The sequence below is a fragment of the Palaemon carinicauda genome, chromosome 11, assembly GCF_036898095.1.
Source record: "Palaemon carinicauda isolate YSFRI2023 chromosome 11, ASM3689809v2, whole genome shotgun sequence".
NCBI lineage: Eukaryota > Metazoa > Arthropoda > Malacostraca > Decapoda > Palaemonidae > Palaemon > Palaemon carinicauda.
This window is the reverse complement of record NC_090735.1, coordinates 135,029,961-135,049,960: the sequence shown is the minus strand read 5'-3', so window position 1 is coordinate 135,049,960 and position 20,000 is coordinate 135,029,961. Positions and strand designations below refer to the sequence as shown.

The 20,000-nt window shown below is 35.9% G+C and overlaps 1 protein-coding gene across 3 annotated transcripts in view; it reads right to left on the bottom strand.

Moving 5' to 3' along the window:
• Positions 1–20,000, bottom strand: part of LOC137650222 (uncharacterized) — a 520,547-nt gene that overhangs the window by 38,478 nt on the left and 462,069 nt on the right. For all 3 annotated transcript variants that reach the window (XM_068383462.1, XM_068383464.1, XM_068383463.1), the window contains exon 4: positions 16,530–16,680. In XM_068383462.1, the coding sequence (XP_068239563.1) occupies positions 16,530–16,680 (151 nt within the window). The remainder of the gene's footprint in view (positions 1–16,529; positions 16,681–20,000) is intronic.

Here is a 20,000-nt window from a genome sequence, read left to right as displayed (position 1 = left end):
TCCCTCTCTCTCTCTCTCCCTCTCCCTCTACCTCTACCTCTACCTCTCCTTCTCCCTCTCTCTCTTCCTCTCCCTCACCCTTTCTCGTTTATGGAGTTTATTCACCACATTCGTGAAGAATAGGTTAACTGTAATCCGATATCCCTTCAATAAATATATAAAGTTTAATATAGTTTTCATTTTTTTTTTCTTTGGTATAACAGCACTGACAAGAGAGACACTATGCTTAAAAGGTTGGAGGAAAGGATTAAAATAAAGGGGGTGGGGGCAAAATTGCAATAAACCACACTATCATTATCATTATTACTTGCTAAGCTAAAGACCTAGTTAGAAAAGCAAAATGCTATAAGCCCAGGGGACCCAACAGGAAAAATAGTGCAGTGAGTAAAGGAAAGAAGTAAAAATAAAATACCTTAAGAATAGTAACAACATTAAAATAAATATTTCTTATATAAACTATAAAAACTTTAACAAAACAAGATGAAGAGATAAAAATAGAAGTGTGTGCTCGAGTGTACCCTCAAGCAGGAGAACTCTAACCCAAGACAGTGGAAGACCATGGTACAGAGGCTATGGCACTACCCAAGACCAGAGAAGAATGGTTTGATTTTGGAGTGTCCTTCTCCTAGAAGAGCTGCTTACCATAGCTAGAGAGTCTCCTCTACCCTTACTAAGAGGAAAGTAGCCACTGAACAATTACAATGCAGTAACCCCTTGAGTGATGAAGAATTCTTTGGTAATCTGTGTTGTCAGGTGTATGAGGACAGAGGAGAATATGTAAAGAATAGGCCAGACTATTCAGTGTGTGTGTGTAGGCAATGGGAAAATGAGCCGTAACCAGAGAGAAAAGATCCAATGTAGTACTGTCTAGCCAGTCAAAAGAACCCATAACTTCTAGCGGTAGGGAATACGTAAAGAAACAGCGGTGGTCGAGTGATTTAGATGATACTAGTTTGATGAAAATTGACTAGAGGGACGGTAGAGAAAAGCTTATGTATTAGGTGACTGGGCTAAAACTTTGAACTTGGAATAATCAATCTGTAAGTTGCGTGCGTAAGTGTGATTACGGTTGGATGAAAATATATATTCAATGCACATCGATTTAGATGCCTGACACTTCAACTGGCGTCAATAGAAGTCGGTTGGAGCACCCGACATAAGTTTAAATGGCAGAGGCCAACGACAGTGACATCGCCCTAGCAAGCAGGGCAATGCCCTAGATACTGACCATATATACATATGATCAGCGTCCATGCCCTTTTCAATCCAAGTTAGGACTAGTGAAGGCCACGCAATAGCTTCCGATAACTCAGCAGGTAGACCTATAGGCTCTACCAACCCAAGCTAGGACCAGTGAGGGCCACGCAAAAGCTTCCGATAACTCAGCAGGTAGACCTATATGCTCTACCCCATCCTTCCCACAAGGATAGTGAGGTTGCAACGACCAAATGAACAAACAAGTTTGAGAGGGACTAACCCTAGTCTGGCCATCACCAGCTAAGGACGTTACCAACATCAATAGAAAACTACCGGAGTCAATGGGGTCCTAAATTGTATTTTTGTATAACTGTCCCAGATGCAATTAGGAAACTTAATGTTGGTTGCTCCACCTCACTCTTGATATAGCTAAGTTGGTTGCTTCACCCCACTCTTGATTGAGCTAAGTTGGTTGCTTCACCCCACTCTTGATTGAGCTAAGTTGGTTGCTTCACCCCACTCTTGATATAGCTAAGTTGGTTGCTTCACCCCACTCTTGATATAGCTAAGTTGGTTGCTTCACCCCACTCTTGATATAGCTAAGTTGGTTACTTCACCCCACTCTTGATATAGCTATGTTGGTTGCATCACCCCACTCTTGATATAGTTAAGTTGGTTGCTTCACCCCACTCTTGATATAGCTGGAGCTCCATCGTAAAGTACCCTTGATGGTCTCCTAAATACATTCTCTTTATTTAATATATAGAATGAATGTTTAATTTAGTGAACCAGTATTATAAAATTCCACTGGAAACAGGGGTTACTACTGGACATAGACATAGAAACTATAGTGAAAGGCCTAAGTCGATGGTCTGCTAAAAAAAAAAAAAAAAAAAAAAAAAAAAAAAAAAAAAAAAAAAAAAAAAACTTGAACCAATCGAATTAACACTTAAAACAGAATATTCCCAAAATATGAGTGTTAGAATCAAAGAAGGTTTCAAATCTGCCAATATGATGCGAGAAAGCAAGTATTGGGGGAGGTAAAATATTGGACCCTTGACACTTCATAAATAAAAACGCATTATCAGACATGGAAAAGATATTTCATTTTTTTTTTACTCTAGGAAGTTATGTGTCTTAACCTTCTGAATCTAGTCCAACGCACTATTATTCCTGAATTTAATTCCTGAATACAAGGAGCATATAGTAATAATTCAAAATAAAGGTTAACTACGAAGAGTATACTGGAACATTGAAAATGACAAACTTTTAAAACCAATTACAGATAAATGGCCCTTCAGTCATTCTATTATTATTATTATTATTATTATTATTATTATTATTATTATTATTACTAGCCAAGCTACAACCCTAGTTGGAAAAGCAAGAGTTCGACATGTACTGACTATTCAATAATCATTTGAAAAACTCAAAAACAGAATTGGACAAAATGTATCATTATGCAAAGACGCATTAACAAGAATGTGATCAATATATAAAAGAAGAAAATTAAATAGTGAAGCTAAACGCTTGAAAATAATTACAAACTTTCAGTGACAAACTGAATATGAAAGGCAAAACTAACTCGCAGCAACTTTAATAATGAAAATTAAAATAATTATAATGACATATGACAAGAAGACACACACTTTTCGCATATGTTATAATGAGGTCTTCCCTGCCTTTTATTAAAGATAAAAAAAAAACTTGCAGGAAATTAGCTACGCATGACTGTGCCAAACTAATCATCACAAAACCACATAAAAATTACCCCAAAAAATAATTCATTACCGAGAAGCAAAAAAAAAAGAAAAAAAAAAAAAAAAAATTAAAGATAAAAAATATAAAATTCTCCGAAGCAGTGGAAGAAGTGTTATTTCAATGAAAGCCAAGAAGATTTGAAAGACAAGATTGTCCTTATTTTTGTTAGTTGGAACAGAAATTAGATCACCGAGTGCCACTTGAGACAGACTCCCTCCTCATATCTATGTAGGGCTGTTTACTATTTAGCTATAGACTCGCTGAAGGAAGAACAACCTTAGGGTTGCTGTGGCCTGATTGGTAAACGTCTCTTCCTGGTGATGGCCAGACGGGGGTTCGAGTCCCGCTCAGACTCGATAGTTCCTACAACCTTTACCATCCTTGTGAACTAAGGATGAAGGGGTTTGGGGGAGCCTATAGTTCTATCTGCCGAGTCATCACCAGCCATTGCCTGGCCCTCCCTGGTCCTACCTTGTGTGAAGAGGGGGCTTGGAGGCTTAACGTCTCTCTGCCTGGTGATCGCCAGACGGGGGTTCGAGTCCCGCTCAGACTCGTTGGTTCTTTTAGTACCTGCAACCTTACCATCCTTGTGAGCTAAGGATGGGGGGTTTGGGGGAGCCTATAGTTCTATCTGCTGTGTCCTCACCAGCCATTGCCTAGCCCTCCCTGGTCCTACATTGGGTGAAGAGGGGGCTTGGTGGCTAATCATATGATATATGGTCAGTTTCTAGGGTAATGTCCTGCTTGCTAGGGCAATGTGACTGTCCCTTGCCTCTGCCATTCATGAGAGGCCTTTAAACCCCGATTATCCGTATCGAAAGACAGTACAATTAGTTTACGAGAGCGATACTAAGAAACTACCGTAACTGTAATAAATTTATTAGATTCAGTTTATTCCAATAAGCTAATGGAACTGGGCTCATTTGCAAAGGGGGGGAGGGTGATTCTCTTAACTGTACTGAAGCGTTTTAAACTTCAATTACAAGCAGTCTTTGTGGCTCCTTAACATATTGCAACAGCCCAATTAGGCCAGTACCTATAACAGCAACAGACTATGATCTTAAAACACATCTTCAACATTCTCATTATTATCGTATACATATGTATGAATTAACCTTTTCGTTGACAGGATACCATTATGAGAACCTCATTAAGTAATCATAAATACTTAATAAACAGCCCCTTCTATTTGAAACCCAGGAAACAAAAGCTTTGCACTGATCCGCGAACCATTATAGATATCAGAAATGTCCTCAATAGCGATATTCTAATATAGGATCGGATGCAGAATAACAGGGTAATAACGCCAACGACCGGATAATAATGCCAATCCATATTATTGCAATACACCAAGCCGCCAATAATTTCTTTTATTCTGATAAGCATAAAGTCGTTACGGGCCGGAGCGTATTGGCAGCTAAGCAATTATTACACTTGAACCAGCGAGTTCAACACACACACACAAAGAACAATAATCAGTTACATATCTATAAAGTGCTGCTGTGCATTGAGTAGAAACAGATCAATAGGCAACAATAGGTTGTGGTGGCCGATGTGGTAACGTCCTTGACTGGTGAACGCCAGACTCGGGTTCGAGTTAGTTTCTTTGGTCGCTGCAACCTCACCATCCTTGTGAGCTAAGGATGGGGGGGGGGAGAGAGATTGGTCCTAGCTTGGGTTGTGGTGGCCGATGTAGTAACGTCCTTGACTGGTGCACGCCAGACTAGGGTTCGAGTTAGTTTCTTTGGTCGCTGCAACCTCACCATCTTGTGAGCTAAAGATGGGGGGGGGAGAAGGATTCCATCTGTTGAGTCATCAGCAGCCATTGCCTGACACTCTTTGGTCCTAGCTTGGGTTGTGGTGGCCGATGTAGTAACGTCCTTGACTGGTGAACGCCAGACTAGGGTTCGAGTTAGTTTCTTTGGTCGCTGCAACCTCACCATCCTTGTGAGCTAAGGATGGGGGGGGGGAGAAGGGTTAGGGGAGCCTATAGTTCCATCTGCTGAGTCATCAGCAGCCATTACCTGACACTCTTTGGTCCTAGCTTGGGTTGTGGTGGTCGATGTAGTAACGTCCTTGACTGGTGCACACCAGACTGGGGTTTGAATTAGTTTCTTTGGCCGCTGCAACCTCACCATCCTTGTGAGCTAAGGATGAGGGGGGGGAAGGGTTAGGAGAGCCTATAGTTCCATCTGCTGAGTCATCAGCAGCCATTGCCTGACACTCTTTGGTCCTAGCTTGGGCTGTGGTGGCCTATGTAGTAACGTCCTTGACTGGTGAACGCCAGACTAGGGTTCGAGTTAGTTTCTTTGGTCGCTGCAACCTCACCATCCTTGTGAGCTAAGGATGGTGGGGGAGGAGGGTTAGGGGTGCCTATAGTTCCATCTGCTGAGTCATCAGCAGCCATTGCCTGGCACTCTTTGGTCCTAGCTTGGGTGGAGAAGGGGCTTAGGTACTAATCAGGCAACAATAGGTTGTGGTGGCCGATGTGGTAACGTCCTTGACTGGTGAACGCCAGACTAGGGTTCGAGTTAGTTTCTTTGGTCGCTGCAACCTCACCATCCTTGTGTGCTAAGGAGAGGGGGTTTAGGGGAGCCTAAAGGTCTATCTGCTGAGTCATCAGCAGCCATTGCCTTGCCCTCCTTGTTCCTAGCTTGGGTGGAGAGGGGGCTTGGGCGCTGATTATATTTGTATATATGGTCAGTCTCTAGGGCATTGACCTAGCTTAATAAGGCATGTCACTGCTCCTTGCCTCGTCATTCATGAGTGGCCTTTAAACCTTTAAACCTTAAACAAAACTTCTCGTTCTAAAACAGGTAAAATATGATCTATATTTAATGTATTTGAGTCTAACAAAGTTATTTACAAAATTAAACCCACAAACATGAAAATGGATAAATGGTATACAATGCGCATGTTTAGCATGAAAAGTGCATGGCCAAATCATTTCGATTTATTCTAGATGTTTGACTGACTTGTCAACATTATCTTGAAAAAATAAACAATATATCTAAAAAAAGAAAAAAAAACTATTTTGAGGGTCAAGTATTGGTATTATTGTATAACACGGGGCAAACTTTACTAATAAAAAAAATTGGGATATATATATATAGAAACGTTCCTCTTTTTTCGAAAATTACCTTTAATTCCCTCCCAAATAAATAGTTAATAAGATATACCCTAATATATCCTACGGTAACGGGGGACACCCAGTGGAAACCAGGGGTTTTTGGGTAGGGACAATTTACTGGCAAATCGATAAATAATTGTAAAATTCACCTTTTCTTCTCTATACATTATTTTCTGGGACGCGTAATAAATCCACGAAAAAATGAACAAAATATGGGGGATGCTAGGTAAAAGTTCAGTAGCATGACGCAATTGATATTAAAAAATAATAATAATAATAATAATAATCGCCTACATTGAAAGAGCATCTAAAAAGCTACATAAAAAAGTCTAGTTTTTATATGAGAGATTGAACGAGATGGAATTAAATGAGGTTGATAAGTTTTTACCTCAATTTTTTCTTAAGTCGGGAGAGACGTTTTCTCTATGATAATGTTTACTTTTACTTTTAACTCATTTTCTTACGAAAGCACAATCAGTTCCAATTACAATTTATTGAATGAAAGCTGTACATCAATGACTTAATGTTTTCATACCAATTAGGAACGACTTCAGTCGAAAACCAAGTTTTACAAGGATTTCAGCGTTCTCACACAATTTCCGCTTAACGTCAACTGGTACCCGTGTTTGACTGAATACTCATAATACTGAAGGAAAAACCAGCGTTCAGTTCCTTTGAAGTTGTGTTACGTGTTGGATGTCAGTCATGGAGTCAACAAATTTAAGAGTATTTTCCCCAAATTTACGATAATTTATCCGAATTTAGGATATTACCCCTAATTTTAGGGTAATTTCCCTGATTTTAGGGTAATTTCCCCGAATTTGGGGTAATGGCTGCTCTTTCAGGCAATTTCGATGCTATAGCTAAGTTTCACGGTACTCCCGGTGTAGTGAATAATTCTTTAAAATCTCATTGTGCTTTCCCTAAAAGGTTAGTGTCCCATGTGCTATTCTACTGCAGTGCTTCTGTAAAGATTGCCAAAAAAAAGAAAAAAAAAGAAGAAGAAGAAGAAGAAGAAGAAGAAGAAGAAGAAGAAGAAGAAGAAGAAGAAGAAGAAGAAGAAGAAGAAGAGGAGGAGAGAGACGGGTGCCAATTATACGGTAAAGAATTGTTTGCGATTTACTTTATAATAAAGTAAGGATTTCTGATATTTACTTTTAGTTTGTGACCTGGGAAGGAGGGACAGGCTAGGGGGTTGTGACCTGGGAAGGTTTGTGACTTGGGAAGGGTGGTCTGGGAGCTTAGGTTTGTGACCTGGGAAGGAGGGACAGGCTAAGGGGTTGTGACCTGGGAAGGTTTGTGACTTGGGAAGGGTGGTCTGGGAGCTTAGGTTTGTGACCTGGTAACTACTAGGTTAGTTTAGGTGGGTTTGTTATGATCCGTACCCTTTGACAAACCTCAAAATTATTGAATAATCACGTTTTGTGACCTGGGAAGGGGGGTCCGGGAGGCTTGGGCCCCCCGACTAGAGGTTGTGACCTGGGAACCACTAGGTTAGTTTAGGTGGGTTTGTTAGGTTCTGTACCCTTTTACAAATCTCAAAAAGTGTTAAATAATCCTGTTTGGCCTGTTTTAGCACTCCCAAATTCCCAGGTTCCCATCCTTGTCCGTCGGGAAGGGGGGGGGGGGGTCCTTACCAGTAAAACGGCTTATTTGCAGTTGAAATAAAGGTCAAATTAGTTAAAAACACATAATTTACTGTAGTAATAGTTTTTTCTCTCTTGAGCAAATGTTTTTATGTTGACCAGGCTGACATGAGTCTTTTTATAGTTTATATATGACATATCTGTTTTTGACGCTGTTAATAGTTTATATAGGACATATCTGTTTTTGACGTTGTTACCGTTTTTAGAATGGTTTATTGTTAATTTGTTCTCATCATTTATTTATTTCCTTTCCTCACTGGTCTATTTTTCCCTATTGGAACCCTTGGGCTTATAGCTTCTTGCTTTTCCAACTAATGTTGTAGCTTGGCTAGTAGTAATAATAATAATAATAATAATAATAATAATAATAATAATAATAATAATAATAAATGTTGTCTCGTGTTTTTCTATAAATTTACCTAAGTATTCCCCTACAATTCGAATATACATAGCAATCTTGAGACTGGATAAGAAAGGAATTGTGCATAGAGTTAACGTCACTAAATCGAAATAAAAACTATTCAAAAGAAATCTAAGATATAGTAGGAAAATGTAACATTGATAAAAACAATGACATTTTATTGATAACCGGCAATTTCTATTGTTTGTGGATGTGTAATAAACAAGAGCTGTCAATATACATTTTTCTTGAATAATAAACTAGAATCATTAAGGATCAATATTAAATGTAGGTATGAAAGCAATATATCTGAGTACGCAAAATAAAAATTAAAAATGCAACATAATTGTTGAGTGGGTACTTTCCTCTTGGGAAGGGTAGAAGAGAGACTTTAGCTACGGTAAGCAGCTCTTCTAGGACACTCCAAAATCAAACCATTGTTCTCTAGTCTTGGGTAGAGCCATAGCCTCTATACCATGGTCTTTCACTGTCTCATGTTTGAGGGTACACTCGGGAACACTATAATATATTACTCTCATCCTCTCGTTTTTTGTAAAGTTTTTGTATTTTATATATGAAAGATTTATTTAAATGGGTTCTTAAAATTATTTATTTTAAAAGTTAATTACTTCTCTTATTTCCTTTCCTCACAGGCCTATTTTCCCTGTTGGAGCCCTGGGGCTTATAGCATCTTGCTTTTCAAACTAGGGTTGTCACTTAGCAAGCAGTAATAATAATAATAATAATAATAATAATAATAATAATAATAATAATAATAATGTGATATGTACAACTGATTTGTTTTTTGTAAAATACTTCATAAGCTAATATCTATATTTCTTATATTTTTGTAATACAATAATTACTCAAATAATGAAATTTATTAAAAATCTAATTGTATTTTCATTAACGTCACAAGGCACTAGAAGAGTTGGAAGATCCAGGCCTACATGGCCGAGGACTTTGAAGCGGGAAGTGGGAGATGATGAATGGAGAAGTATTGAATTAAAAGCTCAAAAGAGAGACGACTGGTGAAATCTAAGGGAGACCCTTTGCGTCAATAGGCGTAGGAGATGATGATAATGATGATGATGATGATGATTTTCATTAACAAAAGAAAAAAAAATAGCCGGGAAAAAGTAAACAGTACAGTACAACCGACTTTAGACACCTGCTTGAAAGTGAAAATAGTTTAAATGACTGGGAGTTACCTCATTACATTCATGTATTACTTATAATTGTTGTTATAACACAGATTGTACAGCGAAAAGCGACCAGTAAGAATTATGAATTAATTAAAATTGTGATCTTATTAATATGAAGAGCAATCATCCAACAGAAAGTTCGATTATTGTCCTACAAGAAATAAAATGAAAGCCTTTCGAAGAACAATAAGGAAAAGTCTGGAGACTGCGTGAAGAGGCAGTAATAAGGTAAGTAAAATGGGAGCTATCTATCCTGGATAGGGGATACAAGATACCAGGGTTTTAGGAGGAAGCAAGGTTTAAAGGTTTAAAGGCCGCTCATGAATGGCAGAGGTAAGGGAAAGTGACATTGCCATATCAAGCAGGATAATGCCCTAGAGACTGACCATATGTAAATGTGATAGCCCCCAAGCCCCCTCTCCATCCAAGCTAGGACCAAGGAGGGCCAGGCAATGGCTGCTGATGAATCAGCAGATAGACCTACAGGCTCCCCATACACATGATCAGCGCCCAAGCCCCCTCTCCACCCAAGCTAGGACCAAGGAGGGTAAGGCAATGGCTGCTGATGACTCAGCAGATAGACCTATAGGCTCCCCATGCACATGATCAGCGCCCAAGCCCCCTCTCCACCCAAGCTAGGACCAAGGAGGGCAAGACAACGGCTGCTGATGACTCAGCAGATAGACCTATAGGCTCCCCATACACATGATCAGCGCGCAAGCCCCCTCTCCACCCAAGCTAGGACCAAGGAGAGCAAGACAACGGCTGCTGATGACTCAGCAGATAGACCTATAGGCTCCCCATACACATGATCAGCGCCCAAGCCCGCTCTCCACCCAAGCTAGAACCAAGGAGGGGAAGGCAATGGCTGCTGCTGATGATTCAGCAGAGAATACAAGCATATAAGCTCCCCAAAACAGAAAAAACAAAAAATGAAATTAGGAGGTACGAAGGGAAGCGTAAGTGAAACCACCAGCTGGGATTCATCCTTCAGAAATGCATGAGAGCATTCTATCCGAAGGGAAGCGTGCCATTAAAAGGGGGACGCCGGCCCTCGAAGCATTTTCACTCTGTTCCCTTTGCCAGTAGCCATAAATCATCGGGTACCTCTCATTACACAACAGGAATTACCACCCTAGGATTATTCAATTATATTTCCCCCTTCTTTATGGACGCGCTTAATCAGTGATTTATCATTAGCGGATAATTTACCGATCGCAATTCATTGGATGGAATGGACGGGACATGGATACTCTGTCCCGGGTGGTCCAATTTCCATAGGATTGACCCTCGTGCTAAGCAAACATATCAGGAGGAACCCCAAAAATGGCTGGGGACGTCAAATCTCTCAATACAAAGACACCAAAGATGGCAAACGAAACATCCTTATGTTTCATAGTATGCAATTCAAGGAATTTAAAACACCAATACTAAATTAAGAATGCATTGGGGCTCTCCCAAAGCAATACCCCCCCCCCCCCCCCCCACACGTAATGACACCCCTAATAATTATCCCCGTGACAATATTACACTATGTATGTATGAGTTCTGCTCATTAGAAAAGAAATGACCAAATCGATAACACAGACAGGATAAAGACAGTGTCCTATTATATTTATGAAACCATAACAATAATTTGGCATTGAGACAACACTAAAACCATCTAATATTTATCTTGTAAACAAGAAAGAAAATTTCATTTTTTATGAATTTCCTCCAACAATGGAAGAACAGCTAAACTGACACAGAACAGACTCAGCCTTGCCGGCTACCAAAACGCTTTACAACACCCTATCTCACAATTAATGAAGTTTGATAATTAAAGCGTTTCCATCTCACTTCGCAGTAATTTATCTAGCTAATTATATCTAGCTAATTATATAAGACCGAAATTGAGATGGCAGGGAACAAGGCAACTGCAAAAATATAATGACTGTGGCATTTCTTTACCTCGCACGCTTATTTTATGATATGTGCTTAAGCCTTTATTGTTCAAGATTAATTGTTCAGTGGCTACTATCTTTCCTCTTGGTAAGGGTAGATGCGACTCTTTAGCTGTGGTACGCAGCTCTTCTAGAAGGACACTCCAAAGTCAAGCCATTGTTCTCTAGTCTTGGGTAGTGCCATAACCTCTGTACCATGGTCTTCCACTGTCTTGGTGTAGAGTTCTCTTGCCTGGGGGTACACTCGGGCACACTATTCTATCTAATTTCTCTTTCTCTTGTTTTGTGAAAGTTTTTATAGTTTATATAGCAAATATTTATTTTGAAGTTACTGTTCTTAAAATCTTTTATTTATCCTAGTTACCTTTCCTCACTGGGCTATTTTCCCTGTTGGAGCTCCTGTCTTATAGCTACCTGCTTTTCCAATTAGGGTTATAGTTTAGCAAATAATAATAATAATAATAACAATAATAATAATAATAATATTGTCATAACAGTTCTTCCTTAAGCTTTAACAATGCATGAATGAATTAATAATAATAATAATAATAATAATAATAATAATAATAATAATAATAATAATAATAATAATGTCATACCCGTTCTTCCTTAAGCAATAACAATGAAATAAATTAAATTTTATCTTTATACCTATTCTTTTCCCAGTGTAGAAAAACATTTCTAACAAGATACCTTTTCTACAAACCAATTCCCCACAAACATTATTTCTTTTTTTTTTTTTTTTATAAAAAAAAACTACAGCTTGTTTTCTGGACATATGTCCTTTGACAAAAGTGACTTTCAATATAAATTCTTTCCTCAAAACTCGTTTCAAACATTTTATTTTACACAATTTGTCGTTTAGAAAACTCTTTGTTTGTTAAGACATGAGGTCCTGAGTTTTTATTTATCACAACAAATCACCCCCCCCCACCCCCCCCCCCACCCCGATTTTCTAAATTACAGTGTTGAAATTTTGGATAAAATTTGAGAGCTTGTGTATTCCTAAAACTTGTGAAGACTTTATTATTATTATTATTATTATTATTATTATTATTATTATTATTATTATTACTGCTACTACTACTACTGCTGCTGCTACTACTACTACTACTACTACTACTACTACTTGCAAAGCTACAACCCTAGTTGGAAAAGCAGGATGCTATAAGCCCAGGGACTCCAATAAGGAAAATAGCTCAGTGAGGAAAGGAAACAAAGAAAAATAAAATATTTTAAGAACAACATTAAAATAAATATCTCCTATATAAACTATAAAACTTTAACAAAACAAGAAGAAGAGAAATAAGATAGAGTAGTGTGCCCGATTGTACCCTTAAGCAAGAGAATTACTTTCATATTTACGTTTACCTATTCAATCCAGAGCTTTAAAAAATGGCTGAATACTACGATTCATAAGAACTTATTGGTAAATGGCTTCGATTTCAGTTCAAAAATAAATGCTTAAATGACGTGTTTGTAAATAGGTCAAAGGTCATTGGCATTAGCATCGCAAAAGAAAAAAAAAATTTAAATGGATTAATATTCCTGACAGAGGCAAAGTGAATCAAAGAGAATGACATGTGAGTTACCTTATTATTATTATTACTTGCTAAGCTACGACACTAGTTGGAAAAGCAGGATGCTATAAGCCTAAGGGCTCAAAAAGGGAAAATAGCCTATTGAGGAAAGGAAACAAGGAAAAATAAAATATTTTAAGAACAGTAACGATATTAAAATAAATATTTCTTATAAAAACTATAAAACTTTAATAAAAACAAGAGGAAGAGAAATAAGATAGAATAGAGTGTTCGAGTGTACTCTCAATCAAGAGAACTCTACCCCAATATAGTGGAAGATCATGATACAGAGGCTATGGCACTACCCAAGAATAGAGAACCTTGGTTTGATTTTGGAGTGTTTTTCTCCTAGAAAAGCTGCTTTCCATAGCTAAAGAGTCTCTTCTACCCTTACAAAGAGGAAATTGGCCACTGAACAGTTACAATGCAGTAGTTAATCCCTTAAGCGAAGAAGCATTGTTTGGTAATTTCAGTGTTGTCATATGTAAGAGGACAGATGAGAATACGGAGATAATTATGCCAGGCTATTCGATGTATGTGTAGGCAAAGGGAAAATTATCCGTAACTAAAGAGAAGGATCCAATGTAGTACTGTCTGGCCAGTCAACGTACCCAATAACTCTCAAGCGGTAGCATCTCAACAAGTGGCTGGTGCCCTGGCCAAACTACCATAGGTGAATTACCTTATGGGAATTACCTAACGTGCACTGCCATGTGAATTATGTTATGTGAATTACCTTGCTTGCAGACCTGAATTATTTCTGCAAAAATTATTATGATTGCTGAAAGTTCTCACACATTTCAATTTCAGAATAGGGAATTTCCGCTTCTCTCTTCCTTAAATGAACCCCTCTATTTTGAAAAAGGGGACAACTAACCTACGCTTACTTTTAAATACTTATAAAAGAGGAAGACCAACAGTAAAAGTCAGGTAATTTTGTTAAATTATCTTAAATTATCTAAAAATGTCAAAACCAATCAAATGAAAGTAAAGTTAAATTTCTCTTGACAAATTAACGTCCCCTTACAATTCAACTGCAATCAACAGCATTATAAAATGGGTATGAACCAAATATTATGAATTATTCAGTAAGCTGTAAGTTCAACTACCAATTTTACAGGAAAGGCGATAAATACTTAAACAGTCTCCGATTTCCAGAGATTTACTGCCCGGATTTTCTAGCTGAGATCTTAAATAATTGATTCCCGAGCAGAAGAATGGCCCACCTTTAAGAAAACAGCAAATGAAGAGTAAATGAACAATACGTGATACGAAATGTTGATTACTCTGAACGAACAAGATAAAACGACAGTGGAGGTCCTTATGCCTTATTGCCTTATTTTATGTTTGGGTTCCCCCAGGTCCCTCAGTTTGAGGCACCTCGTATATCCACCAGAGAGTTGCTAATGCATCTTCCGGTGTATTTTGCATCTTCCAGTCTTGGATGGTCTGGGATACATCTTAGGTGTTTATCGAGCTTATTCTTAAACACATCTACGCTCACTCCTGATATGTTTCTTAGATGAGCTGGCAGCGCATTAAATAGTCGCTGCATTATCGATGCTGGTGCGTAGTGGATTAATGTCCTGTGCGCCTTCCTTAGTTTTCCTGGTATATTTTTTGGCATTATTAATCTACCTCGGCTTGCTCTTTCTGATATTTTTAGCTCCATGATGTTTTCAGTAATTCCTTCTATTTTCTTCCATGCTTGTATTATCATGTAGCGTTCTCCTGTAGAGAGTGGGGTTCCCCTGCTGTATGGGACCGGAAAAGCAGCCATCAAAGTAAGTAAGTAAGTAAGTAAGAAAAAAATCTTGGGCTTTTTATCATAGGCACATTTTCTAGTTCTAAACCTCTCGAGATGTGTACATGCACGTGTGAGACCCAAATGATAACCTATTATTATTCCAGTAACATGTACCAACCGTGTGTCACACGATCGTACATAAATTATTTTGTATATATTATGCTTGGATCTGCCCTCTTCCCTCGCACTAAAAAGAACCAGAATAAACATGTCTGCGTGTTTCCTCTCTAACATTGTCTGTTTCTCGAACATGAAAATTCCTGTTGCCTTGAGGTTTTGTATATAAAGGAGAGTGTTCTTTAATAAAGTTACTCAGTTGATTGCATCCTGCCTTTGAGTCATAACCTTTCTCCCGGCAGTCACAAACATTAATAACTAAGAGTACAGTTTAATTAAAAAAAATATCAGTGGCACTGCCTCTAGCTGGCAAAAGATTAAAAGTATATATCAGAAACAGTAATTAACTTCATTCCAATGGTAGCATTGATCATAACAGCTACTGTGATGTCTTTATAATAAGTAATATGAATCGTATACCAAGCTGCAATGTAAAGTTAAACTACGGTAAGAATAATACATACAAAGTAACCATTGCTGCTGCTTATTGTTAAAGTTTTCAATACTAATAAGAAAAAGCTGCATTAAGAAAACAGTTTTATAAATGTATAATCAATTGACCAAAGGACATTTCAATTGACCAAAGGACATTTCACATTTCTCTATCTAAAACTTATTAAAATACACAATCAAATCATCTATAATTTCAAAATTTATAACTAACCACAATGCATAGCCCTTTAAAATGACATTACTATCCTACCTTAACCATTTCCCGATAATAACATTTCGTGAAATATCAAAAATAAAAAATAATAATAATAATAATAATAATAATAATAATAATAAATAAATAAATAAATAAAAAAAAGATTAACATAACGTAGCAATAGTAAAATTTCCTTGGATTGCTTTGAAGATAATATTCTATTTTATTTCTCCTCCTATTGTATTCTAGAAGTGTTTATAAAATTCTTATAAATTTCGTTTATACTGTATACGAGATTATTTCAATATGGTTACTATTATTAATAAATTTTATTTAACTTATTACTTATCCTGTAGTTTATCTATTTGCTTTCCTCACTGGGCTATTTATCCCCGTTGGAACCCTTCGGTTTATAACATCCTGCTTTTCCAATAGGGTTGTAGCTTAAATAATAATAATAATAATAATAATAATAATAATAATAATAATCAAACCATTGATCTCTAGTCTTGGGTAGTGCCATAGCCTCTATACCATGGTCTTCCAATGTCTTGTGTTAAGAGTAATCTTGCTTGAGGGTATACTCGGGCACACTTTTCTATCTTATTTCTTTTCCTCTTTTGTTAAATTTCTTAAAGTTTATATAGGAGATATTTATTTTAATGTTACTGTTCTTAAAATATTTTATTTTCCTTTGTTTCCTTTCCTCACTGAGCTATTTATCCCCGTTGGAGCCCTTCGGCTTATAGCATCCTGCTTTTCCAACTAGGACAATTAATAATAATAGTAATAATAATAATAATAATAATAATAATAATCATAATATTAATAATAATAATAATAATAATAATAATCATAATATTAATAATAATAATAATAATAATAATAACAATGACAATAATAATAATAATAATAATAATAATAATAATAATAAAAATAATAATAATAATAACAACAATAATAATAATAATAATAATAATAATAATAATAATAATAATAAAAGCAACCACATAATTTCCCTGTATACACAAAACTTAACACCTACAAGCAAAAATATTAAATTCAATTACTCAACTGAAAAAAAAACTACTTACTCCTCATAAACGAGATATCTAGCAGCGACCCCTTTCTCTATGCAGTCGCCAGTATCCGAAATGCTGGTCCGCGTGATGACTATGGGCTCCTGGTGGCCCTGCCCGGACCGGAACCACGAACCGGTCCAGTTGGCTGGGAATTCGCATTTTCCTGTCGGGAGAGAAATAGAGGTTGTTAGGAGAGAGGATTTTGTCGTTTCCTATGGAATAGAGAAAAGCATATCTGGTTGAAGTTTTTTTTTTTTTTATTAAATAATGGTGTCGAATTTTTACTGTATTATTGTTATTAATGATAATAATATTATTATTATTAATAATAATGATAATAATAATAATAATAATATAATAACAATATAATAATATATATATATATATAATGTGGGTATTTATATAAATACACACGTGTATTATGTATATTCACATATCAATACGTGTATATATATATATATATATATATATATATATATATATATATATAAAATATGTATATATATATACATACATACATACACATATATATACATATATATATATATATATATATATATATATATATATACACACATATATATATACATACATACATATATGCGCTTAATATATAAATCACTAAAAGATATGAAGGTAAAATAAAACATGCATAATTTTCAGTCAAACAAAGGCTGGGATAAAATCAGTAAAAGTTTGATTCAATTAATGATGTTAGGCACGGCTTAAATGATAAGGTCACATCCACAACATTCGGAAAGTTAATGCCACTTGCTACATTTCGTGGTCATAAATCTACTTGAAGATAGCATTCACTAACTTTTCTTGTTACCTTATACTATAGTAGTCCACAGGAACTTCTCGTAATATGTTAGAAAAAATAAAAACCAGAAGGAAAACGTGTGTGAGAGAGAGAGAGAGAGAGAGAGAGGAGAGGAGGGAGAGAGAGAGAGAGAGAGAGAGAGAGAGAGAGAGAGAGAGAGAGAGAGAGAGAGAGAGAGAGAGAGAGAGAGAGGATACACCCGGGGTATAGACTTAGAATAATATAATCTTCATTTCTGTCGTTGTATTCAAGTAAATTCACATCCCTTCACTGCTCGCTCGAGACCTCTAACGACCAACCACGGAACTAGAACACAGCTCTTTATAGATGGTTTGCCGTGGGAGGATTCGAAAATCAAAAAATGGAATTTACACTGACAAGAAAAATGTTTTTTTCTAGATTCTTCCATAAATAGTCTCTCCTAAAAATAAAGTTACATTAATAATAACAACGTAATCATTTTTCGAGATAGCCTAAATATATTTCCAATTACCACTGATAGCCAGCATGAGTATATTGGACAATTTTATAATATAAATCAAGTGAAATTTACACTGACAACGAGAAAAAAGCTTTCCTAAATTCTTTCATATGTAGTCTTTCCTAAAAAATTAAAAATTACATCAATAATAATAACGTGATAATTTTCGAGATAGCCTAAATATATTTCCAATTACCCCTGATAGCCAACATGAATATATTGGACACTTTTATAATATATTGTACTGCACATGAAGCCCTTCGAATCTTAACAAGTAGGATGCATAACTCTTAATAACGTGATAATTTTCGAGATAGCCAAAATATATTTTCAATTACCACTGATAGTCAACATGAATATATTGGACACTTTTATAATATATTGTAAAGCACATGAAACCCTTCGAACCTTAACAAGTAGGATGCATAACTCTTAATAACGTGATAATTTTCGAGATAGCCAAAATATATTTTCAATTACCACTGATAGCCAGCATGAATATATTGGACACTTTTATAATATATTGTAAAGCACATGAAACCCTTCGAACCTTAACAAGTAGGATGCATAACTCCTGACAGCTATTATTAGACCAATAATTCCTAATAGAGCTCCGATTCAATTCCATTGACAGTCGAGTATTGTGGGTGGGGCGATAACTGTCACGTCATAAACCGTCGACCAATCAGTGCCCTGCAATGAGTTCCAGCCCGTGACCTCATAAATATCCATCCAATCATAGAAAAGGATAAGTTATGTGACGGTTTTCGGATATCTTGTCCATCTAATCATGGAACCCACGCGCTGTGCTGCGGTTATACGAGTTAGGCTTGTCGGACCCGATACAAATAAGCATACACAAACGTTTGAAGTGTTTATCAATAAGAGAGCTGTGTAGGATTTAAGAAAAAATAAGCATATACAAACGTTTAAAGTGTTTTAAATAAGACCTATATAGGAATACAAACGTTTAAAGTGTTTTGAATAAGACCTGTATAGGAATACAAACGTTTAAAGTGTTTTTAATAAGACCTGTACAGGAATAAAGACGTTTAAAGTATTTTTAATAAGACCTGTATAGGAATGCAAACGTTTAAAGTGTTTTAAATAAGACCTGTATAGGAATGCAAACGTTTAAAGTGTTAAATAAGACCTGTATAGGAATACAAACGTTTAAAGTATTTTCAATAAGACCTGTATAGGAATACAAACGTTTAAAGTATTTCTAATAAGACCTGTATAAGAATACAAACGTTTTAAGTGTTTTAAATAAGACCTGTTTAGGAGTACAAACGTTTAAAGTATTTTCAATAAGACCTGTATAGGAATAAAAACGTTGAAAGTGTTTTAAATAAAACATGAATGGGGAATACAAACGTTTAAAGTATTTTCAATAAGACCTGTATAGGAATAAAAACGTTGAAAGTGTTTTAAATAAAACATGAATGGGAATACAAACGTTTAAAGTATTTTCAATAAGACCTGTATAGGAAATACAAACGTTTAAAGTGTTTTAAATAAGACATGAATAGGAATGCAAACGTTTAAAGTATTTTGAATAAGACCTGTATAAGAATACAAACGTTTAAAGTGTTTTAAATAAGACCTGTATAGGAATACAAACGTTTAAAGTATTTTGAATAAGACCTGTATAGGAATACAAACGTTTAAAGTGTTTTAAATAAGACATGAATAGGAATGTAAACGTTTAAAGTATTTTCAATAAGACCTGTATAGGAATACAAACGTTTAAAGTATTTTGAATAAGACCTGTATAAGAATACAAACGTTTAAAGTATTTTGAATAAGACCTGTATAGGAATACAAACGTTCAAAGTGTTTTTAATAAGACCTGATTAAGAATTAAGAAAAATAACAAAACACAAACGTTTGCAGTGTTTATTAATAAGAGAGTTGAGTAAGATTTAAGAAAAAATAAACATACACAAACGTTTAAAGTGTTTTAATAAGAGAGCTCAGTAAGATTTAAGAAAAAAATAAACATACACAAACGTTTAAAGTGTTCCTAATAGAGGGATATAAGGATTAAGAAAAACTACAGCCTACACAAACGTTTACAGTGTTTTTAATAGAACTGTATAAGAATTGAGAAAAAATAAGCATACTCTAACGTTTAAAGCGGTTTTTAATAATGGAACTGAATAAGGATTTTAAAAAT